At 38.8% G+C, this 17,327-nt stretch overlaps 1 protein-coding gene across 4 annotated transcripts in view; it reads left to right on the forward strand.

The window, feature by feature from the left end:
- Bbx (BBX high mobility group box domain containing) overlaps positions 1–17,327 on the forward strand; it is a 245,700-nt gene that overhangs the window by 216,068 nt on the left and 12,305 nt on the right. For 3 of the 4 annotated variants that reach the window (XM_041672947.1, XM_041672945.1, XM_041672948.1), the window contains 3 exons: positions 2,250–2,398; positions 12,907–12,996; positions 14,299–14,358. In XM_041672947.1, the coding sequence (XP_041528881.1) occupies positions 2,250–2,398; positions 12,907–12,996; positions 14,299–14,358 (299 nt within the window). The remainder of the gene's footprint in view (positions 1–2,249; positions 2,399–12,906; positions 12,997–14,298; positions 14,359–17,327) is intronic. The other variant, XM_041672949.1, reaches the window with a different exon arrangement.

Genomic DNA, 17,327 nt, shown 5'->3' on the forward strand with positions numbered 1-17,327 from the left:
TGTATTGAAATGTGGTACTGAGGAAGCAATGGCACATATCACTATAAAGTTACTTAGGATTATTATTTCATGATTGCTGTTATGCCAACACACCTAAAATCAACCAATATAAAGGGTTTTGTTAGTAAGTTGGTAGGGACGGTCCTTTATATTGGTAAGAAATGTGCATATTCACTTGTGCTGTTTTGAAAGTACTTTGAGATTTCACATTAGCCTAATTTGAAGAAAACACATTGAATACAAATAATTCTCCGTATTTTTTATATTTTTATAAGTAAGCAAATTTTATGCATTGAATATATTGTACTTACAATATTTCATTTTTATTTGTGGAAAATAGAATATTTTTCTTGTAAATAAAGTGCTTTAAAGTCTGGTTAATTCTGAGACTTCAGGGCATCATAGAGGGGAAAGGTAGAGGCTTATGGTACAAGATTATCTTAAAATACATATATTTCAATATTATATTGAAATAATATAGTTAGTAGTTTTAGTACTAGTATTTTAAAAGTCCAAAATATTTCAAATTATTTTTATGTACTTTATGCTTAAGTAATGGTATGAAAAGTCTCCATTTGTTGTTCCTAAATGATACTTTCAAATGTAGGATTCTTTAAATTAAAAAAAAAAGTGATCCTAAGACATCTCTAGATAATACTATGCATATCACAAAGACGTGCCTGGACTTTGTGGTCTGACTACCAAGCCAGGATAGGAGGCAGCTCATGACAGACAGATATAGGGAAATAAAGTAAGCAAGCATGAAAGCTGGGGAGGTAGCTGAGCTGCTGAGGTGTTTACCATTGTAGCAAGAAGACCCAAGTTCAATCCCAAAGCCCATGTTCTAAAGAAAGAAGGAAGGAAGGAAGGAAGGAAGGAAGGAAGGAAGGAAGGAAGGAGAGAAAGAAAAAAAAGAAAGAAGAAAACCTTGTCATGGTAGCAAACCCAGCATTAGCAAGTCAGAGACAGGTGGATCCTGGAGTGCACTGGCTAACCAACTGGACTTAATTAGCAAACTCCAGGCCAAATAAGACTCCCTGTCTCAAAGAAACCAAGATGGATAACTCTTAAAAAAATACCTGAGGTAGTCCCCTAACTTTCACACACACACACACACACACACACACACACACACACACACACACACGTGCACACACTCATTAAAGTGGTAATAATAAGCAGCAAGCTTGCCAGTGAAATTGATGATTCCACTCTGAGCAGCCAGGCTTGCTGGCATGGAGGCACATGCCCATACCAGTTCTTTGGAAGCAGAAGCATGAAGATCATGGGTTCAAGGACAAAATGGCTAAATATGGAGTTCCAGGTCAGTCTCAGCTACACAGAAATACCTTGTCTCCAAACCTAACTTGATCGATTAAACTGCCAAGTTATAAGAGATACCTCAACATTGCTGAGAAACAGGGTAAATGCAATAGCCTTTGAAAATCTGTCTCAGGAGAGTCATGGATATGGGAGTACGTATCTGGGAAGTCTTCTTCCCCAATCTTTCCATTTCCTGTCTCCCAAGCTTCTGTAGCTTCACCCAGCTGTCTGCAGTGTATCTTTGTTAGTAATTCTCATTGAACAAAAGCCAGCAGCTAGCCTAGGATCCAGCAGGCATGCTGCCATTGCTGTGCGGGGCCCTTAGAGACAGAACCATCCCAAGGATTCCCTGCCTTTGCCAGTCATTTGTGGTTTTCATTTAAAGTGGTATTGCCTCTTTTGCCAGCCTTTCAAAACTGGATTTACTTTGCTAGCTGAGTGTTCCTCATTAGTCAACACTCTAGAATTTCTTTTCTAACATTCAAATTTTATATGCTTTCTAAAATTTGTGTATGTTTTAAACAATCACTGGTCAATCATTTTTAAGACTCCACTTATAATACTCTCAATATATCATATGACCTGTAAACTTGCTAATGCATGAGCATTCATATGAATTTTTAGAATGAGATCTGTCTGAGTAGATACACCTTGTGTCTAATTTTATGAGGCTGAACCATGCCAGTAGAGAGAATGTCAAATTTTGTACTTCAACCATTCTGTGTTTTCTAAGGAGTGTGGATTTATGTTGATGTCTTCTCAAGAATTTCCAAAAAGGTGTTTCTTTTTTTCCTTGCATGGATTTTTTTAATGCCCTAATTCCTAGGGACCCTGTTTTCAAGTTGAAGTACCTAAAAATATATCATGTATCAGTTTCTGTTTAAATATTTGACCCTTTGCTAATTGACTCCCCTCTCTCCTAATAGTTCTGCAAAGCTGGATGAGGAATTTGAAAAGAAATTCAACAGCCTCCCTCAATATAGTCCTCTTACATTTGACCGGAAATGTGTATCTATTCCAAGGAAAAAGAAGAAGACTGGAAACATGTCCTCAGAATCGACTAAAACCAGCAAAGGTTAGCTGTGGCCGCGCCTCTTATGCCCTTCTGCTAACTTCAGCTCCCTTAGAGAGTTACCCTGATTAGAGTTAGAATGGAGGCAGTAGGGATGTCTAATTGCAGGTTGATTTCCAAAACTGTCTTGCTCCTTTCTCCTTTCTTTCCCCTTAATTCTCCTTAGCCTCTATCTTTGCATCATGTCTCTACATTTGCTCCTAAAGATGTACTCAGGTGTCTTACTCATGGTCATGTGGTCATGCTGCCACTCTCCAGAGCTCTCTGGGAATTTTGAGATTTTGTTTAGAAAAATCCACTAACTGAATAATACTTTTATCTGATGAGTCTGCAAGAGAACAGGTTCTGGAGCTGTGCAAACCTTCTTTTTGCCTGAGAAGCAGACATTATTATTTACCATCTGTATGGACCCAAACAAAATAAAACTACCCAGATTACTCCAGTAATATACTTTGTTAAATTTGAAAAAAGTGCTTTGTTTACATATGTTTTTAAGAGCATCAGGTTCTCGTTCTGTGTCAGGAATCTCTTCAAATTATCAGTGTGACTTGGGTATATCTCAGCACTCTATCAGGGACAACATTCCCATTTAAAGGAACTTTTTAAGGATGTTTGCATTTTCAGCTGTTGACATGCCTGCCCTGTGTGGCAGACCCTGGGGCATGATTTGAATGCCAAGCATGGGTTCCAGTCATGGCCAATGAAGAAATGGCCTAACCAGAATCCAAGTATAGCTGTCAACAAGAACTTGTCTTTTGAGTTTTCTTTAGGCCTAAAGACTGGTTAGGGAAACTTTGCTCTAGTTTTCCCACACAGTAATGTCATTTCGTGAGCTGTCCTGCCACAGACAGGAACTGGAGAGGTGATGCACAGGAGTGGCTGAGCTACAGCTGCTTCGGGGTCAAATTCTGACCAGGGTTTGGTAGATGAGTTGTTTGTAATTATCTTGCAAAAGTGGTGACCTGTTCCCTGCTTGTGTCAAATCAGATTTATTCCCTGATTTTATGGATTTTGAGGGAATATTTAAGATATTTAAAATACGGAAAAATGCATTTATGTTTTTTTCTCTAATAAAAGCTAAACCATTCTCCCTCAAAATCTATAAACCCTTTGCACACTGTAATTGCCACAACAAATAGGGAATTACTTTAGGATATACATCTCAGGATATTCTTGAAAGGTTTGTGAAAAAGCCTACTTCATAATTAAAGGCTGAGAGGGACATAAGAATAATTGTAGAATTACTCATTTCCTTCTGTGGTTACTAAGAAACCCAAAGAATAAAGAATTAACCAGGAAATACAGCATCACCGGCCTTTCTTATCTGGGAAAATCAAATAGTGTTCTGTGGAGACCTTCCACGGTGAACAGGAGGACTCGGGCTGAAGTGGGCCTGTTGTCAGGCAGTTGAACACCAGAGAAAGCTACCACACGAAACAGCAGTCTTTGTCCTGGAGATTCTTAGGAATAAACCAGGTAGTCCATGGGGGCCAAAGATGCCAGCTGTCTTGAGCCACCTACCACTCTTTTTGGCTTTAAAGATGCTGGCAAATACTTCACAAGCCAGTGAAATGGCACTTAATTGAATGATGTTCAAGACACATTCCTTATTCGACTCCTTACAGTTCAAGACATTCATTTTACAGCTGTGAAATTGCTGAATTATCTACCCTGGAAAGTACTGATAGATTATTTTTCTAAAGCCGAAACCCTGAAGTTAGGATCTATTTTCACAAACCCTTTCTTGGTTGTCTATTACATGCGTTCTCCTCTCCAGCTAAGATTAATAGTATTTCTTCAACGTGAAATAGCTCTTTGTAGTTTTGCATTGTGCTTCATACAGCATCATCTTAACTTGTTCATTATACTTCTTGAGCCACAAAGAAAGCTGCTGGTTCTTCAGTGGTATGTCAGAATTGTATATGTGGGAACTCTTCTAACTCTTTTTAGATTATACTCCATGTGGTGTTTCATAAAACAAAATGGAATTAAAATAAAGCAAAAATTAAATAATATATTCTAGTTAGCAAGCTGGAGAAATAGTATTCATAACCAATTTGCAATTTGGCATTAGCGGTATGCTAGACTCCAGGTTATTAATGAAATTATCATACCAGCTGTGCTGTAATTGCACGATCTTTAGGGGATAGAGAGATTGTTTTCTTAGACTCTAGACCCTTTGCACCTTTGTATAATGAGTTATTCAAAACAAACACTGTGTATGAGATCATTAGTTCTTCTGTAGGAGAGCATGTATCCACAGGAAACTCATTTTTTTCCCTTCTTTTTCAAGGCAGGGTTTCTCTGAGTAGCCCTGGCTGTCCTTGAACTCATTCTGTAGACCAGGCTGGCCTCAAACTCAGGGGTCTACCTGCCTATGCCTCCTAAGTTCTGGGATTTAAAGGCTTGTGCCACCTCTGCCTGGCAGAAGCAAACTTATTTTTAACACCAACAATTTCCTGTTTACTGAGTTTTCTGTCCCATCCAGTTCCCACAGTCATTAAGTCCCAAAGAAATCACACAGAGGTCTACATTAACTATAAACTGATTGGCCTGGTAGCTCAGGCTTCTTATTAACTCTTATAACTTATATTAGCCCATTATCCTTTTCTATGTTAGCCACATGGCTCAGTACCTTATTCGGCAGGACAGTCACATCTTGCTTCTTCTGTGGCTGGGACAGGACTGTGGAATAAGCTTTCTTCTTCCCAGAATTCTCCTGTTCTTGTTGCCTGCCTCTACTTACTGTCTGGTTGTCCCACCTATACTTCCTGCCTGCTTACGGGCCAATCAGCATTTATTTAATATATAATTGATAGAATACAGACCATTGTCCCACACCAGTTTCCTATTTGTGTTTTTTCTCCTTCATTGATCGTCATTCAACATTAGTTTTTTCCTCACATATACTTGGTACCCCCTTGGGTATTTGTGAGTTCTATGAAGTTTTTAAAGGAGAAATTACTATCTTTGATTTTATACCGAGGCGAATCTCAGAATGACAGTGCTGACTTGGGTTTACTCCTCTATTTCCCATTGAACTCAGTGATTCTTTTTTTCCTGCTCTCTCACTTCCTCCTCATGATCTTCCCATTCTTTCTGCCTCATCCCTTATGCCTACACCTTACATTGTAAGGAAAGACAGTGACTGCCATTTCCTGCAAGTGGCTTTGGTTTATTTTGTCATGAGAGAACACAGCATGATGATTTAGGAAAAGAGTTTCCCTTTGCCTCTAAGAACAAACTCTCCAATAAATTGTGATCCATTTAGCTCCTAGTGCAGTTCAGCTACAGAAACCCAATCTTGCATTGTTTTCCAGGTTATCTCTCTGTTCTTTCCTTGTGATTTTGAATGAGAGCTTTAAATCATGAGTCTAAGTTAAACTGTAACTCTAAGAGGGCTTAATTTTGGAACGTCAATTTATCTGTACTGATAATATATGAAGTGTTATTTACAACAAGCCTCAGAAGTCAGAGTTCTAGGAAAACCATAATTCTCTTCTTTTTTTTTTAAATTTTTTTGTTTTGTTTTATTGAGCTATATATTTTTTCTCTGTTCCCCTCCCTTCCTCTCCCTTCCCCTTCTACCCTCTCCCGGGGTTTCCATGTTGCCAATGTACTCAAGAGATCTTGTCTTTTTCTACTTCCCATGTACATTTGATCCCTGTATGCCTCTCTTAGGGTCTGAAAACAGCAATTTTCTAACAGCAGCCAGGTCCTGTAGAAAACGTAAATTGAGTTCAAGTCGGAATGTGTTCTAATTAAACTCCATCGTGGTCCTTGACTTTTCCTTATTCTTTATGTCTGTACATATTTCTTTGGCCTTTGTCAAATGTACTTCTGTTCTTTTTTTCCAACCCACATTACATTTTAATATTAAAGTTAAAAATGGTTACATGGGGAACTAGAGAGGTAACTCAACAGTTAAAATCACTGACTGCTCTTTGAGAAGACCTAGGTTCCCAGCAGCCATGTGGTAGCTTACAGCCATCTGTACTGCAGTCCCATGGGATCTGACACCCTCTTCTGGCTTCCACGGGGATTGCTTGCATGTGGTCCATAGTCATAATGCAGGCAAACCACACATATACAAAATAAAATATTAAAAATGGAAAAGAAAGTAATGGTTAAACAGGAGCTAGCTAGATGTTACAACTCCTTAGCATATATAAGACACTAATATAAAATTTAATCCAGGTACTCTCTCCTCTCCATAAGATGGCTAAGAATTTTTTTTTGTTTTTAGATCATAGTGATAATAAAAGAAGTGGTTTCTCAGAGTAGAAGCTAGAGTCTGCTGTTTGAAGTCAATGACACTTTCCATCTGTGAGACTGAGTTCTGAAGATAGGTAGGCTAGCCTCTCCTGCTAGGAGGTTGTAGTTCCCAGTTTAGGCAGAACTTTGTCATTTTCCCTCAAACTCTTTGAGTCTTCATTGCTGCCAAACTTTCTCAGGAAGATAGTGGCAGCAGATTTGCATCTAAAAAAGGCAGACTATGATGAGTTTCTTTCTAATTCTTATTGTGTTTATTTTGGTAAATTATAATCTTGTGAGTATACCCAATTTTACTTATTTATATTTTTAATTCTCACTCAAAGTAATGCATTTTATAACAGTATTCTCACTTATACTTCATTGAGCCTCTTCCCCCAACTCTCCTCTTCCTACCTGACAAAGTCTTGAGTTCCTTAATCATGGGTGCCTAGCACAAGTAAGTAGCTCCACCCCATTTCATGAATCCTAACTTAATGGTGTGTGCCTGATATACTTTCCAACTTAATCAGATGAATGAGTATATCCAACTTACTCAGATCAATGCCTAGCAGCTGGGAGCAATTTGCTACAAATTATTGCAAAGGAATTTATTGATTCATTAGTTATGCAACCCATAAAAAATGCCAGCCTAGTCTTAGAGGAAAAAATCCTTATGCTTTTATATTGATTAGAACACACAAAATTATAGGACCTGGGAAAAATTACTGGCAGTAGAGTTAGACCTGGCATTTGTGATACAACAGTTTAGAAGAGCAGGTTTGCCTGAGTCTTACCTCTGACCTTGAAAAAGTTACCAGGCCAAGCTAACACTGAAGTGAAGTGTCCCTGCAACACATGCCCAAAATGTCCATTTTCCAAGAGACCCTGAGCATGAATGCTTTGGAAAGGCCATTGTTAAGATTTCAGTGTCAGTGTTCTTAGCCTCTTGGCTTGTGGTAAGTTGAAATGCAAAGCAAAGGGTTGATACTAGTGTGACCTGCGTCGCTTACATAGCAGCGCTGTGCTGTGTTGACCTCAGGAGGCTGCGTTGATGCCAGCATTCTCTTAAACAGTTTGGGACAGAAAGAGGTGGAGTAGCAGCCTCAAGTGCAGTGCGAGTGAAGAACAATTATCTTTTCTTTGTTTTCCGAAAGATTCTCGCTGTAACATTTTTTCCTGCTTTTCATTCCCTTCCTTTTCTCCCCATTTGTGTTCTCTATGGTGTTAATATAACAAAGGAAACAGATACTACTAAATTTCCTTGTATTTCTATTTTCTATCATTTTTTAACTTTATTTTGTTTAGACAGCTTGTCAAGCACATGTGCCATACTGGTGAGCAGAAATGAAATTGTTCGTTTATTGACTCCTAAATCGTTGCTTTCCTGTGACTGTGATTAGATCTTACTCATTACTTTCCCTTCGTGTTTTTGTCACTGTCTTTGAAGAAGCCATCGTTTTTTTTACAGTATTTATAGTCATCTTTGGGGGATGGTTCAGAGTAAGGAAGTTTTAATGTAAGCTTATGTAAGCTCTTTATATACAAGCGTGTGTGTGTGTGTGTAAGTAAATATGAACAGATTCATCTTTAGCTTTGTCCTTAACTTACACTTCTTAGATTTCTTTGATATGAGTCCTTTTCTTCTATTCTAAATCATCCTATAAACCAAATCAGTCTGTTTTTGTATTCCTTTCCATGTGAGCCAATACGTTAAATCACTGGTAAGTCAGCAGGGTCTCTGTGAGCCCAGAAGTCTCAGAATGTTTATTCTGCTTTCTCCTATATGTCATTCAGGTGTTCCAGCCTGCAGGTGCCTGGGTTTTAGAAAACCCAGGAAACAATGCTTGCAAACAAATTATGGAGAACATTGCTAATATCCATGTCGCATGTGCACATGACAGGTTTACTTTATGCTTGTTAATTTATTTTTTTCTCGGTGCTTCTTTTTTTCTAAAAAAAAAGCGAGCATAGAAGTATTTTCTATTTTCATTTCAAACCACTCCAACTAATACAGAAGTTTTTGCTATTGGTTTTTTAGAGAAATGATTTATGGTCATAACATTTGCAAAGATTGATGATATCAATGATGAAAATACTTAAAACATAAGCTTTAATGTTTAAAGTGTTTTTTAAATTTTTAAAAATGCATTTAAATTTTAAAAAATATATTTATCACACATTCATGCCAATTAGTGCTTTGTTCTTTATGAGGTGAATCTTTTCTTGTGACTCTGTCCTATAGTAAACTCTATTCTAGGTATTCTGATTCTAACTGTTAATAAAATCAAAGAACCTGCTGCTATGGAGGTTTTATTATACTGGAAAGACCAAATAAGAAAATAAATGCCAGGTAAACAAATATATTACGTGTTTGAAGGTGAAAAGTGCAATGAAAAATAAAAGATTGGTAGAACGACTACACAAATGATCAACAAGGAAAATGAGCACTTGAACAACGTTCAACCAACCAGAACTAACAGACACGACCCAACACTTGCAGAGTGTGTATGTAGAACACTGTCCAAATTAGATGTGTGACAGGCCATGAAACAAACTGATAATTTAAAATTAAATTAGCAAAGTATTTTCTCTGACCATAGTAGAAAAAATTAAAAATCAGTAGTAGAAAAAAAGCTTAAATGATGAGATGAATGCAAATGCAAACAGAACATTAAAATGGGAGGGATGCAGCATGAGCTGAAGAGATATTTACTCCCCTCTGAAAGAAGATCTGAAATCAGTACTGTAACTAGGCTTTCCCCTTGGGATTAAGGAAAGGCAAACCCAAATTGAAAGGAAGCAAAAGGAAATAGTAAACATTTTAAAAAATTATTGACATGAAAAGTAATAGAGAAACAATGTCAGAGAAATAACAAAACCAGTTCCTTGAAAATTGCAACAAACTTTTAACTAGATTGTGACCAAAAACATTATTAGAATCTGAAATGAAATAGGACATTACTATCAACTGAACGTAAATGAAAAAATATGTAAATACTAAAAACAGAATGTCATACACTAGTAAATTAAATAACCTTGTAAGATAAATATTTCATAGGAAAACATGAACAGACATGTGACTTGTCAAGAAATCTAGCCATCAGTCAGAATGTGCTCAGGATGTTTGGCGTCCAGGCCCAGATAGTGCCACCAGCTAGATTCTACCAGGCATTTAGGAGGAATTGCCTGCATTCATATGGAGCAAATACATACACTCAGGCACATACATATACACATAAAAATAAAATTAGGAATTAGTACCAATTCTTCACAAACATAAAAATTTAGCAATGTCAATACCTATGACTCACTCTAACATCAAAGACATCACAAGACATGAAAATTGCAGCCTATTACATAAATATGGACGTACAAGTCCTCAACCAACAGTTTTTGACAGAACCTTATATCCCATCATGATAAAGGCATTCACCAAAGCAGGGGAAGAAAGATTCACTTAATCCTGATAAGTGACATCTATGTTATATTAGCAGTGAAAGAGTAAATGCTATCCTGTAAGTATCCAAACAAGACCAACCTCATTCTCACATGTCTGTTCAACACTGTAGTTAAGTCTTTATGACTTCACATGAACAGAGGATCATTACATAAGCCATCAAAAGCTCAAGTAGCAAAAAATAACACAGATAAATAGATAAATTAGACAGTATCAAATTAAAATGTTTGTGCTTTAAAGAAAAACGAAACGATATCTTAACACTATGAGAGGAAAGATTTGTAACTTACACAACTGACAGTGGGCTTATTATTTCTAAAAAATTCTTAGAACTCAACAATAAAAATAACAAAAATAGGAAAGTGATCAGAGTAAGTATTTCTTCAGAGATATACAAATCATTATTAAGAAAAAAGTTGTTTGCTACTGAATCTCAGTAAAATGTAAATCATTATCACAATGAGAATGATACCGCTTCAAATCTATTGAATGACCATGAAGACTGAAAGCAATAACTGGTAGAGGTGGTGGAGAGTTTGAAACCCTTGTGAACGGCCAGCAGGAATATAAGCCTGTGCAATATTTACAGCAAACAGTAAATAGTGCACACTGACCGTGTGACCTAGCACTTGTACCCCTAGGTCTATGCCTGAGAGCAATGCATACATACATCCACAGAACACCTCTACATCTAAGTTTATACCCAACAGTATTATAATAGGCAAAAGGTGGAGACAGTCCATAAATTCATCAGTCCATAAACTCATCAAATATGGGATAGCCATACAGTGATATCTATGGTTCCTGTAGCACAGAAGAACCCTAGAAATGCTATGCTAAAACTACTTGTTATATTGTTTGTTTATATGAGATTTTTAAATAGGCAAACCCCTGGAGATAGAACGTAGTTCAGAGGTGGCTTATGAGTGGGGAAATGCAGGATAAGATAGGTAGTTGCTAGCAGGTGTGACATATTTGAGGTGATAAAAATCTTGGTCGATGGTGCATAAATCTCTAGAGGGCAAAATACGAACTATGCTTTAATTGAGTGATTTATTTGGTACGTGAATTATATTTCAATGGAGCTGTTTCCTTGTGCTTGCTTTTTAATCATCTGAAATAGAGGGTTGTTGGGAAAGTGAGACCACAGGTGATGGGCATGAAGTTGGGCTGCAGCTTTGCATGGGACAGTCTGGAGGAGTAAGCAAGCCAACTTTGTTGATGTTTGGGTACAGACAGCGTTTTTAAACAGCCATAACAGCTGACACAAAGATGCTTAAAGTAGGATTGAAACTGCATGTGCAGCTAGAGGGTGGTGAACAGGGGTATGGGGTAACAGACTAAACAGTTCTCCGCATCTCATAGGTCCGTGTTTGTTATGTGAGGCTGCTGACATTCTAAGTACACAGAAGTCTGGCTAGAGTGATGCATTTGTGAGTCACCAGCCTGTGGCTGGTGATGACAAATAATCACCCAAGAAGTGAGAGTAGAGGACAAGCAGCAAATCTGTGTTGTCCCCAACTTGGGGTGCCTAGTGAGAGGAAACAGAGGCTCCAATAGGGAAGACACAAAGCAAAAGACTTGATCCTCGGAACCCAGTGAAAGAAGTGCTGGAGGTAGAAGGGTGTAATCCAAGTGGGCAGTCATGTGTCACTGGACAGCCCTGTGCAATGAGAACCATCATTTGGCTTTCATAGCCTTGGGTTGTAGGTGACCTGAGGAAACTAGGTTTTCTTGAGTGTCAGGGAAGGGTTTCACACACAACAGGAAAATAAAGTTGTAGGCAGCCCCTCTGAGGGCAGTTTTGCTACAGAGGATTTGGGGGAGGAGGCACTAACGGATGTGAAAAGTTTGAGCAAATGCCAACACCTCTTTTGTTTTTTAATTGGAAGGAATAATGTTTGTACACTGATGCTCAAGGAGGAGGATGGTCTAGAAAAACTGACCACATGGAAACATTGGTAGTTTGCCACCAGCCGGAAGGCAGAGCTTGCCATAGACACTAATAACTGTGAGATGCAGCAGGGGGAGCCCGTAACACTTAAGAGCTTTTTGATCCTCACACCAACCCTGTGAGTTAGGCACTGTGATGATCCCCATTAACAGATGAGACAAGAAAAGCCATGTAAAATTATTCAGACATGAAGATCTGCAATGCATAGAAAACAACCTGCTTCAGGAAAGATGCTGTTAATTCTGATCCTTAACTGGAAAACAGCAGTTCCATTTTATCCAAACCGACTAAAACTCTGAGATGTCTCTTTAGCAAATATACTTCTGTTTTTAAAATCACCACCACCAACCCTCTTCCCTTCCTAGCCTCAAGAAAGGGCTAGAAAGCTGCCTAATGCTCTCAGGTCAATGGTTATCCTGAAAGTGCTTTTCTTGTGAGATCAGTTTCTTAGAATGAGACACGCATTCCATCCTTTCCCTTGTGGCCTTTGGGAATCTAAAGTTAAAGCCTTCTCCATTTCAAACCATCATCTCTCTGCTGTTAGCTGATTATAGTCTGTTTCTACCCACTATATCTATAGCATCCTCCCAGGGAGTCCCAGCCCTAATGGAGGCTTTTGCCCAACACATTTCCAGGGAAAATCTCCCTGAGTTTTAAATAAGCCTAACAGAATGGGCTGAGCACTTGCTAGCTGACTGAATCTGCAAGAGAACACTGCTTGCAACTCAGTTTACTGACTGCATAGAAGGGAGGAGGGAGTGATCATTAAAAACAACAAAATGAAACCCACAATATTGTTGTGTGCAACATTGTGAACTTAAAATATATTTATAATATTGTCTGTAGGTCCTTTCCAGTCCCAGAAAAAGAACTTATTCCACAAAATTGTCAGCAAATATAAGCACAAAAAGGAGAAGCCTAATGTTCCAGAAAAAGGTATTGGTGCCTTCCCCCCTCCATTAAGGTTTCTTGGTCACCTCCATTCCAGATTCCTCCTTGAGCGAAGCTTCTGCGCACATCTTTTCCTCCCCTTTGCTTGCTTCAGTGCCATCAGCTCTCGACTTGGCGTCTTCTTCTTTTCTAGACTCCGCAGCTATGCAAACCTCCATCATTTAGATTCCTGCTCAAGTCCATTCCTTGTCTCTTTGATCATAGTTCCATATGAATCCTAAAATCACTGTTTTCTCGTTTACGTTTGGTGCATTTTATAATTTAGTCTTCTGGGTCTCTTAGCCATTTATTTTGTTTGGCTATTCTTATTTTTCTCATTTGGCAAGCTTTCATACCTTGACCACATTTTCCTACTTCTTAAAATCCTACAGTTTTATAGTCTTGTGAAAGTCCAGCCATTTCTATACTTTCTGTGTTAATTAAGAATTCTCACAACCTTTTTTAATTCTCGTAAATTGTAACGTCTTTTCCCCATCTATGCTTCGTTGTTGGCTGGAGTTTTCAATCTCCTTCAGCCACAGAACTGCTATTTCCAGAGGGCATTAGAAACTTGGGCACTCTGTCACCTCGCCCTTCTCTGAACATCCATTGCTGTTGTGGGCTTGATGGACCCTTGACCTCTTCGGGGTTCATCTTAAGATTTCTGTTCTCATAACTCAAGACTTTCTTTCTTACACATAAAAGATAAGTCCTCACATCCGACTCATTACAGCTGTGTGACCTCGGAGGTGGGCTCTCCTCAGTGTCCTGCATGTCAATGTCACAGCTACCACAAACCTGCTCACCCGAGGCTTAGTTGCACCCTATTGCATGGCCGTGTGTGCAGCATGTTAGGCTTCTTACTGCGGCTTCCGCGCACTGTGTATGGATGTATGTGTCTGTATGTTCCTGTACCTGCAGCCTTTACTTATTTCGGTTTCATCTCCACATCAACTTCTGCCATTACATATTGATGATCTGCTTTCTTCTGCTTCTAGTGAGTAAACATAATATAGGTAAAATGTCAGCGTTTGTTATTTCATTTTACAGATCTTGAGATTGTGTTGATTAAAGTCAAGATATTGTCTAACGTATTTCACAAAGGACAGAATTTGCTTATTTTTATCCATATCTTATGTAGTCTCATTTGTTTATTTGGCAAGTAGTTTTGAGAATAAAATAATTGAAGTTAGATTCTGTTTGATGTGCATGTTGTTTCGTGCTCAAGGCACTGTGCACACAGCCGTGTTCAGTGCTGTGTATATCTGCTGGGAGTAGAGCTTCATTTTTACTTTTCTGTCCTTTTAGGAAGTGGGGATAAATGGTCACACAAGCAATTCTTCTTGGATGCCATTCACCCTACAGAAGGTAAAAGAAATAATATGTTATTTAATTATACATGAGCTAAGCTAAAAATGGAATAATTTTACAGTCTTTTAAAAATTCAAAAATTATGTCGGTCCAACCGTTAGACTTGTGTGTTCACATTGAGATTATTTATTATTTTAAATCAAAACTGTTTTGCTGCTAGTCATCAGACAGTATGTTGTGTGGCATTTAGTTTCATAAAAGGAGATTTGTAGCCTTCAAATCACATTAATCCTTTGTATCTATGGTGCAGGAGCATTGAAGTCAGGAGTGAAAAGCGGGGGTCCTCCTGACTAACTGAGCACAGCAGGGTAACGGTTGTCCCTCACATGTCCATTTCCAAGGACCTCTAAGTATGTTAAAACAGAATTCACCCTAGGCATATGCATAGTCAAACTAGTCATAGGTCGTAGTGCAGATGTCGCCTTTAAATTCCCACACCCCGCTTATCTATAACTGTCATTACAAGCATAACTGAACCCTTGGGTAGGTGCTAATTTCTGAGTTAAAGGGCCTTCCTTCTCTTCCTCCACCTGATCCTCCCCCGCACAGAGACATACAATATGTTCATTATAGATATTTTCTAAAGACTTAACGTTTTTAGCGATTAGTTACTTCACTAGAGCTGGGTGTGTTCGTGCATCTCTGCACTTGAGGGGTGGAGCTTAGGAGGGAGTTAAATGTGCCCCTCAGCTGCACGGTGAGTTTGAGTCTCAGTTGGGCTACATGAGACCTTGTCTCTAAAAATAAAAAGGAAGTTACTCAAGAAGTCAGTGGTATCTTTGAAATATTCCAGCTAAAGAGCTATTTGGAAGTTTTATTCTCTTTGTATCAACAAAATTGAGCCAATACATAGTGAACCACCTAGTACAAATAAATAAATTGGGTCAGGTGTAGCTGTGAGCCTCTGTAATCCAACACTCAGGAGGCAGAAGTAGGATTACAACAAGTTTAAGGATAGTGATGGAGGAGAGTCAGTTGTCTATCTGTTGCTTTCATTGGTTAATTAATAAAGAAACTGCCCTGGCCCTGATAGGACAGAAAATTAGGTAGATGGAGTAGACAGAACAGAATTCTGGGAGAAAGAAAGCCGAGTCAGGCAGACGCCATACCTCTCCTCTTCAGGCAGTCGCCATAGCATCCTCTCCAAGATGGATGCAGGTTAAGATCTTACCGGTAAGCAACCACCTTGTGGTGCTACACAGATTATTAGATATGGGTTAATCAAGATGTGAAAGTTAGCCAGTAAGAGGCTAGAGCTAATGGGCCAAGCAGTGTTTAAAAGAATACAGTTTTCGGGTAATTATTTCAGGTGTAAAGCTAGCCGGGTGGCAGGACACCACCTGCTGCTCCACACTACAGGATAGCCTGGGCTACAGTGTGTTCTAGGCTACCCAGAAATTTGCTAAGTCTATAATGGGTACTTGATTGAATCCAACCCCTTCCCCAGCCAGTAGTGTGTGTGTTCACCTGTGGAGGATAGGGCATGTCCACCTATGCCTGCATGTGCTGAGCTCTCTCGGAGGATGCAGGTGCCCTGCTCCATCACTCTTCACCCTCAAGACAGGGTCTCTCACAGAATATGGAGCTAGGCTGACAGCCAGGCAGTCCCAGGGGTCCTCGTGTCTTTGTCCTGCACAGCAGATGCTCTTACCCACTGACTATCTCACCAGCCCCCCACGCCCATATCCCTTAACTCCATAAATACCGGGAGGGGGGCAGGCAAACAAATTTCATAGTTGGCCTAAATCGCTTAGCAGAATTACACATTTTGAAAATATTTATCCAAAATATTAAAGTCTGATTTGGTAATCAGACGGCTTTGATAGGAACAGTATTAAGTAAGCCACGTCTGCTTTTGTCATGTTACTTTTTCTAAAATTCCAGCCTGGTTTCTGCTTGCTGACGAATTATTTCACATTCACAACTTAACTGGAATACTATTTCAGCCTAAGTGCAGGCAAAATAAAATATGAATTATACTTTTTCCAACATTAAATCTTAATAGTTCCTGACTGAAGCACCTCTTCTTGTGCATTTTAAAAATATCTTCTACACAGATTTCATAATGGTAAGGCACTAATGAACTGTCAGAGGAATCTGAAGGTGTCTGAGCTCATGTTACTCATCACTCGAAATGATGTTGTTTTAAGTAAGATTTGACCCTACAGAAGTGCAGAGTGCGTGTATAGATTGAAGTGGAAAACACACTTGCCATGAATTAGGAGACCCGTGTTCTCAGACCTGCAACTAGGTAGCACTTTTTGGTAGGACAAATTGCTTGATCTCGTTATAATTTACTCTATATTTGTTCAAAACTCATGTAATTCATGTACTTGGCATTGGAATGATGTATATGCCAATACATAAACTTTAAGGTCCATGTTTCTCTCTCTCTTTTTTTTGTTTTTGTTTTTCAAGACAGGTCTCTCTGTTTAGCTTTGTCTGCCCTAAAACTCACTCTGTAGACCAGGCTAGCCTTGAACTCACAGACCATGTCCCTGTTAACACATGGTGACTCTCTTCTGGTGTCTTACGGGTGCTGTGGTAGGAAGTGACACACCAGCATCTCTGGTGTTGTGTCTTGTGTGGAGGTAGAAAAGGCAGGCAGTTTTAAGTATATTATGCAGTCCCCAGTCTAGTAGAAGTAGAGTTGTTGTTGATGACACTTAATTACTTATATAGTATTGATGTATAGTAAACAGAACTTTGGAGACCATGCTCTGAAAGGTGTCTATCTTTTACTTATAATAGAGTCCCAATCCATTTTACATGGCCAGAAAAATAGAAATCAATTTCAGCATCGGAAAATCGCTAGTAATTCAAATGGACTTGTTTTTTTATTTATTTTCATGCCAGCCCTAATACTTGCTTGTTCAGGAGGGAATTTTGTGAGCTATCCAGGCCCTTAGCCATTCTTACACCTATGGCCATACAATTGCTTCTTAAACTTTGCTTTGCAGGATGTA

Source organism: Microtus oregoni, unplaced genomic scaffold, assembly GCF_018167655.1.
Source record: "Microtus oregoni isolate MIOR12 unplaced genomic scaffold, Mior012 000023F_ref0000262, whole genome shotgun sequence".
Lineage (NCBI taxonomy): Eukaryota > Metazoa > Chordata > Mammalia > Rodentia > Cricetidae > Microtus > Microtus oregoni.